We start from the raw sequence: 17,939 nt of genomic DNA, 5'->3' as shown, positions 1-17,939 counted from the left end.
CACCTCATTTAATCATTTAATTCAGGTTCCTGTTTCATTCAGTCCCATTACCACAGGTTTGGAAAACCAAGCACCTGGCCAATGCAGTCTGACTTTACAAACAACTGTGAAAGAATGGGTGGTGAATTCCAGTGTGGTACTGAAACAGGATGCCACCACTGCAACAAGTCAGTTGGTGAAATGTCTTCCCTCCTAGACATTCCTAGCCACAAAGCGACAGATCATGTAAGGTTACAGAACGGGGTCCTCGAGTGCTGAGGCACACAGTGCATGGAAGGTCACCAACGCTCCGTTTACTCAATGAGTTCCAAATCTCCTGCGCTGGGAGCTTCATGGCATGGGTTTCAATGGCCGAGCAGCTGCATACACCAATCACAATGCCAAGCATCAGATGGAGTGGTGTAAAGCACATCGCCACTTGAAACAAGTTATGTGGAGTGACGAATCACGCTTTTTTATCTGGCATTCTGATGGACGAGCCTGGGTTTGGTGAATGCCAGAATGGTACTTGCCTGACTGCACTGCGCCAACTGTAGCATTTGGTGGAGGAGGGATAATGCTATGGGGTAGTTTTTAAGGGGTTGGTCTATATCCCTTTGTTCTATGGCCTGACCTCAACCCAATCAAACACCTTGAATGATTGTACAACACAGACACACTACAAAATCTTTTAGAAAACATATAGGTTTAACTAAAGCTGCAAAGAGGGACCAACTGCATATTAATTCCTGTGGATGTAGAACGGGTTGTCATAAAAGCTCCTGTGGAAAAGACCTTTTAGAGATATGGTGTATTTTTAAAGGGACTGCCTACTAATTTAGCCATAAGCTGAAATTAGAAATTGAATTTGAAATTAGGTTTTACATCAAACCTAGTCAGACTTCAAAGAAAAGCACATAGCTTCTCATGGTATAAATTGATGATAATTTCTTTTATTAAAATATTTTTTTTAAATAAGAAAAGCAATGCAGTGACAAGTGAAACAGATTTGGAGAGTGGCTCCTTTGTAGAGCAGTTCCTTCTTTCTCTTTTGCTCTCTTTTAACTAAGTGAATTGACAAAATTAACTTTTGTTTCAACAGGTGCTTGCAGGTGCTCAGTTTAGCGAATATTAATGTTGTGTGAATGACTGGCTCATGCTAGTTACTGATGCTTACTACTTGCGAAGAAAACGCTGGAGAAAATACTGGCTCCTGTTTGATCATTCTGCTAGGGTCTTTCCAGAGGGTTGGGTAGCTCTTTTAGGTAGTTTTTACATGGTCTAGGATAAGTGACTTTGTCATAATACACATTTCCAAAAGATAACTCATCACTGAAGCTGATTACAACAGTCTGTGTAACATTTTTTCGCCAGGAAGCAAAGCATCTAAAGCGTATTACTCAAATATTATTCAGATGAGAGTGTGTTTTGGCCAGCAGAATACATTTAGGCTAAAGAAAAAGCATGTAAACTTATATTTTGTCTGTCCAAACTACAATCGATCAGCTGCATCAGGTATGCGTTTATGAAAGCCACTCTTACATTCTGGATGCTGATGGTGAGATCCGTCTTAAAGTGGTTAAAGTCTTTGGCCAGCTCGTACCCATGGTGATAATATGTGAACAGCCCCTGTAGAAAGGCCAGCAGCTGCAAGCAAAACACAGAATAACGTCAGTCTGTACATTCTACTACGTTTACTTTGCATTTGGCCTGAAGAAATACTGATCGTTAATGAAAGTGAATTAAATTGTTTTAGAGGATGGAGTACTGCATTACCGGCTCCACAAACTCAAACATCTTCCTCTCCTGCACCTCCTGCACTTTAAACACATATTCCAGTGACACCTCGTAGAAATGCTGCCTCACGCTGTCCACCTGACTGTCTGCCTACAGAGGGACACAGTAAAAAAAAAAAGAAAAAAAAAAAGATTGTTTGAGATTGTTCAGTCAAAAAAAAACAATTAATAATGAATGAAGGAAAAGCCTCAATACACAGTCAAAAGTTTGGACACACCTGGTTGAAATGTGTGCTGATTGTCATCTTATAACATTTGATCCTAATGCTAGAGTGACCATATTTTTATTTTCAAAGAGGATATCGTTAGGATGCTTTGGCTGGGGTTGGGATGTCCAAGTAGGTCTAACTTGTAGGATCGTGGCTATGTTTGGAGGGGTGGGGGGTGGAAATACCTCTGAAACCATGCAGCTATAGTATGGTAATTTACATTAATTTATACACATTTACTTACATAGTCAAACCAATAAATAGCCTTATTAGCCTATATGACTAAATCATCCCCTTTCTGTTCAGCTTACAACTTAGGCCTACCTGAAACCCCCCAGCCACGACATCCTAACTATGGTGGATGTCTAACCAGTGTGTCCTCAATGGCCTCATTTTGAAAACAAAAACATGGTCACCCTAGCATTTGCCTCGTATGCTAAGATGATAACGAGCGCACATTCATTCAGTTGTGTCCAAACGTTTGACTAGCAGTTTTAAAAGAAATGGGGCAGAGTAGGGCCACAGGGAAGGTTTTCTTCTATGACTGCACAGTAGAATAGACAGCACTTGTGTTTCTGCACAGAAGAATAGTGCACCACCACTCCAGGGCATGCTAAATCTTCCTCAAGGTCAACCTGTCAACCAGTTCTCTCTGAAAGTTTTCATGGTCTTCCAGACCTCAATTTAACCCCCACTGATCCGGTTGACTGCTATTGCTTATGTAAATGACAAACTACAGAAACAGCTACTGAAACGCTTTGCTTTTGTCTTCTTATAGTCTTCTCCTGCTTTGTGGGCTTCAGATATTTTATATTAAATTTTATTGTTCAGAGTAATCAGAGTATTTGAAAGCTTTGAAATCTGCATTATTTTACCTATTTACAATAACAAACCTTGCCCAAACCATGACATGCCACTGCAGCTTCCAATTAGTGGTAGTCACATTAACATATCTGGTGGAACAATTAAATCTACACACATATACGTATACAGACGAAGGAGGACATGAGTAACAGTCCAGTTTTATAAACTACAAGGCAGAAAAACAAGTGTACATTAAGGGTATTGCATACTTCATGAAGGTGCGACTCCTTCTTTTTTGCAGACAGGCTGAGATGCTTCTCCAGTACGCCGCAGTATTTCTCAGTTTCTTTGTCGTACTTCTTTTTCGCCTCCTATTAGGAGAGATAACGCATACAAGCAATGAGAACACCACCTTGAGGAAATCCAGGCAAAATAAAATGGAGCAAGATGTTTAAGACAGCGTTTCAAAGCAATGGCATGACATTACTTATTCACATTTACTAATAAGTCCAAAATCAGAGTCAACTCCATTAAGAATGCAGTTAGCATCGCCACAGCCTCAAATTCCAGGCGGTTTGGCTTTTTAAAGTAAATCACAGCTGCATATAGAAGAACGGAAAAATGAGGCAGATACTGAAACATGGATTCGTGTTTGGCAAATGACTCCCTGGCACAACTAGCTAGCTGTGAAAATAACCAGAAGAGCCTGGACACTTCCAATCCATCCCACTGTAAAAGCTGATTGCTGCAATAGATTATATAAACACTGAAGTGCAGCATGAGAAAATTGTCTCTCGATAGGAGTGTAAGGAGCTACACAGCCAATATCATTGATTTAAACTGTTTCTGGGCCTTAATTGTAACTTTCTCTATTAAAAAAAAATCTCTTTCTGGAAAGTACATGAACATTTTATAGATTATAATGAGATTATAATGATTTTAGCCGCTTTCATTTTTGCATCATGTGCATCTCAGCTCATCTGTATGCATGTATTCTACACAATGCTTTTGTCTGTCTAACATCTGGATCTATCTGACCTATTGAGAACCAGATGAAATATGGGAGGGGGGCTTGTTTGGCAGTTTGACAGTATCAGGAATCCAAAAACTGGCTGGAGATTAGCTCCATTTATCCAGTTCGTAGTCCAGCATTTAGTTCCTAATTTATTCTATTGTTTTTACTTCACTCTGTTTTTTGGTGACAACACAGACAAGGCAGGCAAAAACATAGCCAGTTTTGAAAATTTGGGCAATTGTGTTTCCATTAATGTCTTCTCTCAGACCAATGACTGTGGAAAAACATGGACAGCATGGTTCCCCACGGTGTTAAACCTACAGCCAAAAAAAAAAACCCCACACAAATGAACTTGAAGGGAGCGAGATTAGAGGTTATTCCTCATCATGAGTTTACAAACACCTTATTACGAAAATTAAGGTCCAGTTTAAGCTACAGTACAGTTACTCTCCAGTCAGTGCGCACTGGTGGCCATTAAAAGAAGAGAAAATAATGCTGCACTGCATCTCAAGCATCTCCTTCATCTTAGCCTTCGCTCATGAAGGCTAGTCTCCACTTCCCTGCGTCCTGTTTCCCTCCTCTCAAAGCTATCTTCACAGAACTACTAAGAGAAGAATGATGATCCTTTTCCTCTCCTCGTTGCCTATTCTCTTGACGATCTTTAGACCATTAGCCTTTCGACTTCAGCCACCTGCACGTCTCCAGCAGGCAGACGCCTGTCCACTGAACAGCTCTAAACTGACCTGAGGGATAAAGGGTGTGTATGAGAAATGGAATGAACAACTGATAGAAGCGGGTGGGGTGGAGGGGGGGTCCAGGGATCCAACACGTGCTAAAGCTATGATGTCATGACATCCTCTTTCTCACATTTTCAAGAGCGTCTCTGGACAAATGTAAACTGGTTTCCATTCCTACATTAACAACTGCATGTCTAATTCACTGCAACCTCAAGACCGGTTCTGATGTGCGCTTTGACTGCTGTACAGTCAGTAGGGCCAGAGCAAAACTACCTAATGTAAAGGTCTGGCACATTAACACCCTGTTGTAGCACACAAAGCATTGCACCAACAGATGGCAGTGTTGTGTAATAAGTAATGGCACACACGGAGAGAGCAGAGATAACCTAGAGTACGTCCTGCAGCGGGTCACCTAGAGATTGAACGAGGTCTACCCTTGTGTAGTCTCGACATCCAGTACAACCCTCTTGATCTAAGAGTCAAAAGGGATCTGAAGATCTCTGCACCTAGGTGGTGAATAATTTTATGAGAGTATGAACATTGGCAATGTTTCGCCATCTCTAATGTTGGGGTCACTCTACAAAAAGTTGAAAAACCGATCATTAGAGGGGGTTTCTCTGCTGTTAAATATGGCAAAAATTACCCTTAAGAGAACACAAGGGTTAAATGAGGCCAAGGGAAGGTCAGAGAGGGGTTTTAGAGGAGGGAGAATGCAGCATCAACAAAAAAAAATAAATAGCCTATGACATGATTACAGTTAAAGGAGGGTGTAGGATCTTTGTATTTAATATCATCAGCTTCATTACCCCAGTGATGAAAGCGGTGAGTATTGAGAAACAACACCTCCGCCGCTGTTTTGGCAAGTTGCGCTACTCTTAGACATGTGCTACTTAGCGGCTCAGCACATGTGCAGACCCACAATCTTGGGCCTGGTTTCCACACTCATAATTCTGTGCAGACTTGCTGCCGAGCAAACGTTAGCCACGACAACTTTTTTTTCGTCTTGTGTCTTTTGACCAAAAGCCAAGGCAAAGCTTGTGCACATCATCCACTCCAAGTCCAAACGTTCGTGGCCACCCCCTCAAATGAATGCATTCAGCTACTTTAAAGTTGCATTCACTGCTGACACACATGTGCACATGCACACTCACATAGCTTGTCCAGTTTCTGTAGAGAAGTACCGCCAATAGAAAAGGACTCTGTTGACTCTGTTGGCACCATGCTGCCTAATGCCAGCTGTAGAGCAGCATAACCGTGTTCTCTGAAAAGCTGGCGCTCAATCCAGTACGTTGGGGATGAGCTGGGGTGGTGATCATCCAACATCCTGACCTCACTAATGCTCTTGCTGCTGAATGCAATCAAATCCTGAAAGCAATGCTCCAAAATCTAGTAGAAATCCTTGCCTTGACAGAAGAGATAGTCACACGTAATAAATGGGAGTAACGCTCAACATGGCATCAGATATAGTCCTGCCATTTAGCAAAAGGCCAAGAGCCAATCAGCAGAACGCTACAAATTATTTATGAGTTTGTCAGATTTTCTCAGTGATTTCAAATATTTTTGAAATGGTAAATATTCAGTTTCCAATATTTTGGGCTCTCCCCATTTATAGAAATAGAAGCCTGGTCTCGTATGCCTGGAAATAACTGCCTGGCAGCATTGCAAAGATGAGTGATCAGACTTGTCTATAATATGAATTCGTTAATTTGAAAGAGTAACATGACTCAATGGACCCTGCTAACAATCTGTGCCAGGGCAGCATTTTTCAACAAAGCAGCACAACTGCCCCTAATGTTGCTTTAACAAGTGTTATCCAATTCACTCTTCACAGTTCTAATGCTTTGATCAGTGTTCAATTTTACAACCAGCACTGTCACGTGGAGCAAGTCAGAGGCATCAGTGATGATCAGCCAGTAATGTAAATAATCTAAATGTTTTATCTGTACATGATCGGTTGTACATAGATGTAAGATTTTAGTACTTTATCATTTGAATAACTTATCATTCTTTATTTATTTATTGCTGTGTATTTTTCTCTCTTACTGTAATACTCGTTAACAGCTTGTGTGTTTGTTACATGTCATACTTGTGTTGCTCTTACCAAGTAAAATTCCTTGTATGCGAAATAAAGGGATTCTGATTCTGAAAAGGAAGAAACCTTGAGAGGAACCGAAAGGACAAAACTCTGAGAGGAACTCTGGCCATGACCTTAAGCACGGTTATTTAGCCAAGCCTTAAAGAAAGATCATTTGAAAGGTCTCCTACCTTGGCAGCTCCAATCTGCTCTTTCCTGAAGCGCTCCAGTGGTGTGATGAGAACATCGTCTGCATTGTCAATCTGGAGAAACAGCGTATTCAATTACTTTCCCCATAAACAGCCAGTGGCAATGCAGAGGAGGATGAAGGGGCTCTGGGTCTTACTCACCATCCGTGTCCTCTCGTCCTCTAGGTTCTGGAGAACTCCGGCAAACTCCTGCAGTGACTTGGCTGCAGAGGCAGAGATATGAAGTGAGATGTATGAAAACAGCATAGTGCTACATTCCTGATTTAGGCTTTCACCTCTGAGTGTGCGAGGTCGGCTCTCAAGTGATTTGTGATCAGTAATGATGGAGAATTTCACCATGTTTCAATCCAAACATCTGCAAGAACGTTCACCATCAGATTTTAGGTAGCAAAGCTAGCAGTAGAAGCAATCTGCACCTGATCATTTAGTCAATTTAGTGTGTTAAATGATTTTTTTTTTTTTAATAAACTGACCATGACAATCTTTCACCACCTGCACTGTATAAAGATCATCTTTTTGTCTGAAGTGTTTGCAAACATTTCATTGTGTAGATGTTGCCCTTGTGATGCATGTAATTCTGTCCTGTTTATGGTAGGACTTTGTAGAGCGTGAGGTCCCATGTTTGGTAGCTGGTATTGAGCCACACGGCCTTGTGCAACAGCACTAAAGCCTATGTCTTTCGGAGTCGTTTTGTGTGGTCCTGTAAACACTGGTCGTCATGTTTCGTTGTTGTGGTTGTGGTTGTTGCACAGAAGGGCAGAGGAATGTATTTTCGTTCTCCCATATATGACAGACGACAAAGTTTTCATTTTGATCTTAATCTTAATTTTAACATTTTAAAATAATGAAATGATACATTATTACATTAAATATCTGATGCAAGTCTGGAATATCCATCCATCTTGTGCAGAATGTTAATTTCAGACTCTAATGTGACTAAAATGTGCTAAGAACTACGAGATTTCGACCTGTATTTGCAAAGCCTCTGTTCCTGGGTCAGTGTGTTTAAAACATTTGAAACTAGGATAAGATCAGCACTCTTCATTTCACATTAAGGCAAAACTGGCATGGCACAACCAGGGCTTACAGCTGAATAACAAGTTATGGCTTGTTACCTGAATGTGACTGCAAAGATTTCCATTAAACTCATGGCACAAAAGACAATCCTGAATTACCAATCAGAAACAGAGCTGAAGTGTGCACTGTAAACGTGCTCACACACACACTTACATATACATACATATATATACACACATACATTATATACACACACACACACACACACACACACACACATACATACATACATACACACACACACACATATATATATATATATATATATATATATATATATATATATATATATATATATATATATATATATATATATATATATATATATATATATATACACATCTACATACATATTATACATTACATATATGTATAATATGTATGTATACAGTGGGGAAAAAAGTATTTAGTCAGTCACCAATTGTGCAAGTTCTCCCACTTAAAAAGATGAGAGAGGCCTGTAATTGACATCATAGGTAGATCTCAACTATGAGAGACAAAATGAGAAAAAAGTATTATAAGAAAATAAGTATTTGGTCAATAACAAAAGTTCATCTCAATACTTTGTTATATATCCTTTGTTGGCAATGACAGAGGTCAAACGTTTTCTGTAAGTCTTTACAAGGTTGGCACACACCGTTGCTGGTATGTTGGCCCATTCCTCCATGCAGATCTCCTCTAGAGCAGTGATGTTTTGGGGCTGTCGGCGGGCAACACAGACTTTCAACTCCCTCCAAAGGTTTTCTATGGGGTTGAGATCTGGAGACTGGCTAGGCCACTCCAGGACCTTGAAATGCTTCTTACGAAGCCACTCCTTTGTTGCCCTGGCAGTGTGCTTGGGATCATTGTCATGCTGAAAGACCCAGCCACGTTTCATCTTCAATGCCCTTGCTGATGGAAGGAGATTTGCACTCAAAATCTCTCAATACATGGCCCCATTCATTCTTTCATGTACACGGACCAGTCGTCCTAGTCCCTTTCCAGAGAAACAGCCCCAAAGCATGATGTTGCCTCCCTCATGCTTCACAGTTGGTATGGTGTTCTTTGGATGCAACTCAGCATTCACTCTCCTCCAAACACGACGAGTTGTGTTTGTACCAAACAGTTCTACTTTGGTTTCATCGGACCACAAGACATTCTCCCAATACTCTTCCAGAACATCCAAATGCTCTCTAGCAAACTTCAGACGCGCCCGGATATGTACTGGTTTAAGCAGGGGAACACGTCTGGCACTGCAAGATCTGAGTCCCTGGCGGCGTAGTGTGTTACTGACGGTAGCCTTTGTAACGTTGGTCCCAGCTTTCTGCAGGTCATTCACTAGGTCCCCCCGTGTGGTTCTGGGATTTTTGCTCACTGTTCTTGTGATCATTTTGACCCCACGGGCTGAGATCTTGCGTGGAGCCCCTGATCGAGGGAGATTAGCAGTGGTCTTGTAGGTCTTCCATTTTCTGATTATTGCTCTCTCAGTAGATTTCTTCACACCAAGCTGCTGCCTATTGCAGATTCAGTCTTCCCAGCCTGGTGCAGGTCTACAATTTTGTTTCTGGTGTCCTTCGACAGCTCTTTGGTCTTCACCATAGTGGAGTTTGGAGTGGGACTGTTTGAGGTTGTGGGCAGGTGTCTTTTACACTGTTAACGAGTTCAAACAGGTGCCATTAATACAGGTAATGAGTGGAGGACAGAGACGCCTCTTAAAGAAGAAGTTACAGGTCTGTGACGGCCAGAAATCTTGCTTGTTTGTAGGCGACCAAATACTTATTTTCCACCATTATTTGCAAATAAATTATTTAAAAATCAGACAATGTGATTTTCAGAATTTTTTTTTCTCATTTTGTCTCTCATAGTTGAGGTCAACCTATGATGTCAATTACAGGCCTCTCATTTTTTTAAGTGGGAGAACTTGCACAATTGGTGACTGACTAAATACTTTTTTCCCCCACTGTATGTGTGTGTGTGATATATATATATATATATATATATATATATATATATATATATACACACATACATACAGTCTCCTAAGAAAGTCTTAATCATGTTCTTAACCCTCTGGAGTCAAAGGGCATTTTCTTGACGTAGAGCACTGTATGAAGACACTCTCACCCTAAACCTTCAGTGAAGGAACCTCTTGAAGTGCTTGAAGTTTTTAGAAGAGATGTTCCTTGAAGATTTGTCAAAAGCACCTTCAGAGATTCCTCCAAAGTTTCAAACTGAAGAATCTCCAAAACTTCCTCAAGGATGTTATACTTTTAACAGTGCATCTGTAACAAGGGCTTTTACGCTGCATTTTACAGCTCATAAACCATGTTATGGCAAAAATGAAGCTTTCAAAGTACAGGAGCAAATAGGAGGAATCCACCTTGGAATGGAATATGAGAACTGTGCTGTGACATCGGAGAGCCATTATTTTCTTCATGTACACACTGACCGAACCTCTGGCAGTCCAAGACTAGTCATATTAAAGTTAAAAACATTTATAAGAACACTTTATTAAAGAATACTGATTGTTCTTAGAACTACTATTAGGATTCTTAGGATTTTTGAAACACAGCACTGTACCTAACTTTTCTTAGGAATCAATGCATAAAGATTTTGAAATCATAACTGTATCTGCAAATAATCGCCGGCATTACAGTTTAAATATACAACGGGCCCCTGAGCGGTCCAGCAGAATAAGTCACCGTCACTATGACCAGAGCACCGCTCGTTCGAATCCCAGTCGTCATGCTAGCCAACTGGCCTTGCTCTCTTCAAGGTGGGTAGCTGGAGCTTTCTGCCGGCAGATGCTGGGTACACAGGGCTTTCCTCAGAGCATGTCTGGTTGCCCGGTGGCGTTGCAAGGTAGACGTTCCAATTTCTACATTTTCGAAATGTAAAAATTCGAGAATGGCACCGGCACCGGTATTAGCACTTGGATAAGCTGTAAGATGTAAAACATTGGTGGATCCACAGTAACTGCCATGCCAGTTCATACTGAACTGTAATTATGTTTTACCACAGAAGTCTTCTATATCTCAATCTTAAAGTGCTATAAAATAGTTTTTAAAAAAGTTTTTAAACTGTCTACATGATTAAATTGATTAAATCAAATCATCACATTTGTTTGCATCACTAGTGCTGGTGACAGAAACCAGACGTCTGAAGTGAGCTCCTATCCTTATGATTATACTGTGATTGTTTGATGACAGTTGGATGATGGTTTCAAAAAAAGCTTTGGCCTAAAAAGCTATTTTTATGGCACATAAATGGTACAGGTCAGGTGTTAAAAGAGCAAAACAGTACCCATCAACATTGCATACAGTATAAAACCATGGTGAAAATGTGTAGGTCAGTTTTCACTGGTTTTGGATAGCAAAAAAAAGGGCCTTTTTTGTGCTGCAATCATTAAAACCATGGGATTCATCATTACCGCTACAATGTTCCACAATTTCCACAAATTAAAACCTCTTTATTAAATGAAATCCTATATTTACATTCAAAATGCCCTCACCACATACTGAAAGCTGTGGAGCCTCAAGTTGAGCTAAAATTCCCGTTCTTCAGTCTACATCTGGGGTATGTTATTTCTCTCCTGCAGTACCACTGGTTAGGCAGGTTTTTGTGCCAATCCAACCCAGAAACACCTACCTCAGCTCATTAAATTACTGACGAGAGCGTGTGCAATACTACACTAGGCTGAGATTTTAAATATATATATATAAATAATAAATAAATACAATCCTACAAACCTGTACCACTACCTTATTGTTTAAATTCACAAATACGAGCTCATTTAGATGCTTGCGCATATCACAAGGTTCCAGATGCCTTCCACCTACAGACTGGTAGTGAGATAAGCACGAATGTGGCCTGAATTACCTTCACATTTAGCTTGCTCAACCACAGAGTGCACCCAACAGTAAAATGTGGTCTACTGGAACAGGGTGTCTACGCAAGTCACTGCTTACAGGCACTACAGCTTTAGCCAGCTTGGGTTTTTAGAAATGTTCCATGACAGAAGTCATAAGTTACAGAGAACCACAAAAATCCCCCCACTTTTGGACACCTAAGCCTTTGATGCTCAAATCATAAAAGTGAAATTACACAAATATGCAGGCAACCCCAAGTGTAACGCCTATTTTTCGGCAAAAGGAATTGGGCATGCTTGCCAATATGTGTAGCATAAAGAAACTGATAGAGGATCAGTCTAATACCCTTGCCAATGCACACTGATGCACACATGGGCCTCAAAAGGAGCTCATACTCTCTGAACCCTATCATCTAATGCCAGTAAAAAGCCTCTCTCTCTCTTTCTCAGTGTAAGTAAAGACACCCAAGGGGAGAAGCCTCTGTGCCTGCTGTGTCTTTCATTATCAAAACGATGCGACTAAGAACCCACAGAGCCAAAAAAGAAAACCTAACTGATCCATTCAGAATTGGACATAACTCTTCTATAAATAACTTTGTGGGGAAAAAATGAAATTCCAAGTTGACAGACTAAGCACACTGGCCATTCAGTCAGTCACATCAACCACAGAGGTGCAGCTTGTTCATAATTACTGACTGCAGCCCCATCGACAGAGCAGATATTATTTGGGTGGCTGAGCTTTCAGCATTTAACAGCTTACTGTATGTAACTGTTAATGTATGTATGTTATACCAGACACTGTGCATCAGGCACGTGTTCTAACCACTGTCGAAGGGCTGAAGCATGATTAAAACAAGCTGTGCATGGATCAATTTGAGCCATAGAACTGCAAGGGATGCACAGATCTAGAAATTGTGGGCCCATGCCAATATCCAACATGTTCATGAGGATGACTATACGTGCAAGTTTCCCGCAGTTCCACCGTTACGCACGGTTTGGTGCAAACCCAAGCCAGAATCCCATGTGTGTTAGATTAAGGTCTGAACCTGCAGCAACCTACAGGCATGTGAGAAAATTAGGACATGGGGATGCTGGTGCCATGACAGCAATGCAGTTTAAAAAATAGATAGTACTGACTTACCAAATGTATTGAATCAATGGCCTTTCAACAAATGGGGGGTTTGGGACAGAGTGATGCTAAATGGTAGAGATGCCAGCGTTTAAATAAAATAAACAAGCACCAAAGAAAATTGAGCAAACCTTTGTTCAATACGTTCTACATTATACTGAGGGCTAACCACATCTGTCCTTCTTTTACACTCTTTTTGAAGGTGCTCTTTATATCTTATTAACCTTTAGGCACGTTTCAGTGCATGTCTATTCTAGGTCCGTTAATTTATGTAGTTCACCACTTAGTAATGTAGGAAACGTGGGAGAGAAGCATTGGGGATCTATGGGTAAAGTTTCACCACTACTTTATCGATATGGCATCCACACTGCAATAGACTATGAACTGAAAGATAATACAAACTGAAGGAAAAATAGAGACTGTGTATGTATCCGTTTGTATTTGTGTAAGTATATGAAAGTATATGGATGCATGCAAGTATGTATATGTGCATGTATATATGAGTGTACATGTTGATAAAGATGTATATAAGCAGTTCTGGTCCACAAGAACAGTGCCAACGATGAAAAGCATTGCAAACAGGAGGCAGTCCTTGCCCAAGTCCATCAGTCAGTGAGAAAAACTGCCTCTACTACCCCATGACTCTGATCCAATACGACAAGGTTACAGATGCTTGACATTTAGACACTTCACTTCATAGTCCATAAACCTATAAAAGCTCATCAATATCCCCAGCGATTGGCCAGTAAGTCCAGTAACAAGATTAGTGCACTTCATGAAATGACTACTCATGTGAACTAAGAGCTGTAAAACTGCCCATTGTCTTGCTTTAGGCAAGAGTCAACCGCCTGATTAAAGCTGTTATACTTCAGCTTAAAAGAGGCATCATCATTATCAGGGTATTATATTCCCCACATTCAGCAGCAACACGTTAACTGGCACAATTATGCCACCGAACCTGAACAGGTTTAAACGAGCAGTGTTGCAGTGTTGATTTCTCACCAATGCACATTTCATCATCCGTCTCTGCGTCCCCTATGCACTGGAACTTGAATTCGTTCAGCGATTCGGAGAACTTCCTCTGAGCCGTAGATAAATCTGCAAAACAGGTGAAAAGAAGTGTTAAAACAGAACTGCTCGGCTCTGAGAAGCGCACATATGCAGACACGTCTGCGCTGGTGTTATAACCACACAGGTTTCAGTTCGTCTTTACATCTCACACTTAAACGGCAGCAACAGCAACAGAAAGCGGTCTATGATTTCTGAAAACGTCTCTGAGAAAGAGAATGAAGAACAGCTAGAAAAAGCACCAAGCAACTGTGCAAAGTGTTCGTCTACTGACCGTGTTGATGTAACTTTCTGTTTGTGTGGAACCAATGCATGCATCCTAATCAAGCAGGCCTAACATTTGATAGACCTTTCTTCTTTTTTCGGAGTAGCATTGTGTGTCTTGGTGCCATGGGACTTTTGCCTTGGCCAGCAGGCTGACCGATTAAAGGATAACCTGTCGGTCAGGTCACCCATTTTCATAATGTTGGCCGGAGGCACCCTAGAAACCCCCCACCATTCATGCATGAGGAGTTGGATGCAGTCGTATAAAGCTCAAAGGTTTTCACTGGATGCCCTAGATAAATCTGATGTAAATAAAAAAAATAAATAAAAAAAAAAAAAAAAAAAAAAGAGAGAGCTAAGACAGGCTCAGGAAGGAAAGTGGGAGGAAGATAAAGAGATTTCTACACGTCTGCTTTGAACTGCGCAGGATTGTCTGGTGGGGGTTTCTATAAAGACACTGAGGCGAGATCAAATGTACAACTGTCTCCTTACTGTAGTAGGGTTGCACTTGGTTTACTAGAAGAAATGAAGCTGAGTAAGGGCATTAAAACAATGGGGCACAGCAACGCAAGATTGCGCACAGAGCATGTGTGACAATGCATGATGAAGAACCTTCAGTCTGTTAATTATATTTATGAGACAGCACTGTTTGCAAACAACCAGCACCAATTATCCCCACTGCAAAACACCATACACCACACTCCACTCACCTCCCAGCTGCTGTCTCATTATACAGCAAATTTGCCAGTGTTAATGCAACAAGGCGAGTGGCAGTCCTTTATTGAATCAAATATTAATACTAATTTTTATTTTTCTCTTTTTAAAACAACTGACTGTCACACAGTAGCTTTATGGGAACTAAAGCCTATACAATTAAAGCCTGTCAATTTGAATCATTTTAAACTGGAATGTTTATTTGACCTTGCATAAATAAACAAATAAAAAATGCATACAACCAAGAGATTAAACTTTGCATATAGGACTTTTACTTTGTATCAGAGACGGCAGGGTTTTTTCTTTAACACAACACAAGTAATCTCTAACTACTGTACCTGATTTTATTTCCCTAAAATAATCATATTACAATGTAATTAATAATATAATGATTTAACTTAACTCAAAATAGGTATATATTTAATAAATGTAACAATCCAATCATTATTATATCATTCTTAATATAATCACAATGACCTTGCACAGGGCGTTTTAATAAAAAGCAAATACATAAATAAAACAAAGGCTCATAAAATATAGTTTCAAATATGATGCTTGGCATGTCTAAGTAATTTACCATTACAGGCATAATGATTTCATCCTTACTGAAGAACCAAATCTACAAACGGGCAAAACAATGAAAAACTAACAGGTTCTAGTAGGTTCTTCTATCTTCAAGTACGCTTTAAGACCTTTAAGATCCACAGAAGACAACCATCCATAACCCAGCTGTTTCAAGAGTAGGTCTCGTCATGGTCTCCATACTACAGACTTTTGTATTTAGTAGCATCTAAGCTTAGGTATCTTTTGGACCCTAGTCTATACAGGGTAGCTCAGGGTATTTTCTGAGTAAACAGTGAAGCACTTCTGTAAGCCGCTCTGGAGAAGAGGATATTACGTCATATGTCTCTTGTGTATATTTTCGTACATAACAGTGTCCAGAACCCACAGAAGCCATTTGAGATTACTTTGCAACTGCTCTGCATAATGCTTAGAGGAAGTGCTTCATCAGGGTTAACTGCTGCTCCTAACTTTACCATGCTCCCGGAAGCATCTGCCCTCTGACCGTGGCAGCCTACAACCAGTTCAACCTCCCAGGGTTCTACTCATTAGCACTGACGGAGCTAAAGTTCAGCTGGTCACAGATCTGAGAGTCGGGGGGGGGTAGCGCTGCTGGCAACTGCTGTGTGCTGGCGTCACTGAGGCCTAGTGATTTCCTTTATTCTTACAAAATATGCTTTTTTCTTATGCTTTTTATCACTTGTCTACTTTCATGAACATCTCCCTTGTTAGTTCACTTCCACTAATTGACAGCAATGTTCACTATAGGTCTAATGTACACTAGCAAGATGATAAACTGCAATTTTTTACAGTTATATTTTTAAAAACCTACCATCAAACGCATAAGGAATAATATAACAAGGAATTAGAACAGTGGGATATGAAGACCCCTGTCTGACACCAATCTTTGCAATACTGTATCGATACTCAACACCCCGGTATCAATGTTTTTCTTTAATAGTTCATATCCAAAATGTAACATTGCAATACTTCGATTCATCGATATGTTGAGGTCACATCCCTAATACAACAAACGCATTGCATTATTTCACATGGGAGACTGGCATCTCCGTGTACCACAAAAGCGCCTGTTCTCCAGGCCTCTTACAGGCTCTCCAGGTCTGCATACTGGCAGAAGCACTGAGGTTTGAGATTTGGACTGGATGCTACAGCTCATATGAGCTCAAATCCGCCAGCCTCTATTCAACCCTTAAAACAGAGACTTTGTAGCATCCCCCTAGCCAAAAAAAAAGAAAAAAAAAATCCAACTAATCCAACTTCTTTGGCTCAGCACAAGGAAAGAGAGCAGCAGGCGCTTGGAGGTTTAATGGATTTCAGTGAAAACAGAGGCTGATGGACTTTGATACGTGGTAAATTCTTGCTTAGGGCTTGTGTCACGGAGGAGGCAGTGAATATCGCCGCCTGAGGAAACGCTGGGAGCTGCTCTGTGTGCACAGTTAGAGATGGCATACAGACACTGCTGGGTATCGGCATCGACATTGAAGGGGGGGAAAGTGCAAATCCAATTCAATGCAATGAAAAGGATGCAACCTGAAACCATGCACCTACAGTAACTGGCCAATTATAGTGCACTTTGTCGGATTATGATTCCTGACTGCAGCCCTGGACTCAGCTGCGTTAACAAGTCTACATGGTATGGGTGGATCACACTGTGTTGATGTCCACTGACTGGTCATTCGGTACACCTCAACTCTGCGTCATCACCTTCCAGTGTCACCGGTGTCCTGAGAATGGTCCACCCACCCATGACATCTGCTCAGAGACTGCATGTGGAGTGGTCTTATGGTGGTTCAACTGAAGGTTGGTTGTGGGTTCGATACCCGGGGTCGGCAAGATTAAGGCCCTTGAGCAAGGCCCTCTATCCTCCCTGCGATGTTGCCCACCGCTCCGGGCATGTGTGCTAATGGTCACTGTGCGAGTGTGTTTGGTCACTAGTGTGTACGTGTGTGTTCACTGCACAGATGGATTAAAGACAAAGGCCAAATCCATCTGTGTCCAACACAAAATTGGTGAATACGGTTGCCTTGCATAGACAAACAGGTCCAGACAGAATCTGCTTAATTTGTCCCTCCATCAGTGTTTTGTTTGATTACTGACTCCAATAATACTTTAGTATCCCTCTTGATGACTGGAAAATAGCCCGTTCTAACATGCATAGAGCTAGCCAGGCTAAAGTGCCGCTTCCACCGTTGCCGTTTCAACTAAACCTCCCAAGAGAAACACTGGGAGAACATCATGTCCTCCCATCTATTGAGTTGATTAACTGTATGTTAAATCATAGTAATAATATTTATTCGATTTTTCTAGTGCTTCTGCTGGAATGCTCATTTGGCTCAAACACCACAATACAAAAGGTGGGTTATGCCCTGCTCTGTAAACTATTACAGTACACTGTGCACCTACAGTGGAATGCAAAATATTGTATCATTGTATCA

At 40.9% G+C, this 17,939-nt stretch overlaps 1 protein-coding gene across 4 annotated transcripts in view; it reads right to left on the bottom strand.

The window, feature by feature from the left end:
- LOC140538902 (rho GTPase-activating protein 26-like) overlaps positions 1-17,939 on the bottom strand; it is a 119,084-nt gene that overhangs the window by 53,534 nt on the left and 47,611 nt on the right. For all 4 annotated transcript variants that reach the window (XM_072661442.1, XM_072661439.1, XM_072661441.1 and 1 more), the window contains exons 2-7: positions 13,879-13,974; positions 6,965-7,026; positions 6,806-6,877; positions 3,058-3,159; positions 1,756-1,866; positions 1,522-1,626 (exon numbers count right to left, since the gene is read on the bottom strand). In XM_072661442.1, coding sequence (XP_072517543.1) covers positions 1,522-1,626; positions 1,756-1,866; positions 3,058-3,159; positions 6,806-6,877; positions 6,965-7,026; positions 13,879-13,974 — 548 coding nt within the window. The remainder of the gene's footprint in view (positions 1-1,521; positions 1,627-1,755; positions 1,867-3,057; positions 3,160-6,805; positions 6,878-6,964; positions 7,027-13,878; positions 13,975-17,939) is intronic.

The sequence above is a fragment of the Salminus brasiliensis genome, chromosome 18 (genome assembly GCF_030463535.1).
Source record: "Salminus brasiliensis chromosome 18, fSalBra1.hap2, whole genome shotgun sequence".
NCBI lineage: Eukaryota > Metazoa > Chordata > Actinopteri > Characiformes > Bryconidae > Salminus > Salminus brasiliensis.
The sequence above is the reverse complement of the archived record's forward strand: the minus strand, read 5'-3'. Positions and strand labels throughout refer to the sequence as shown.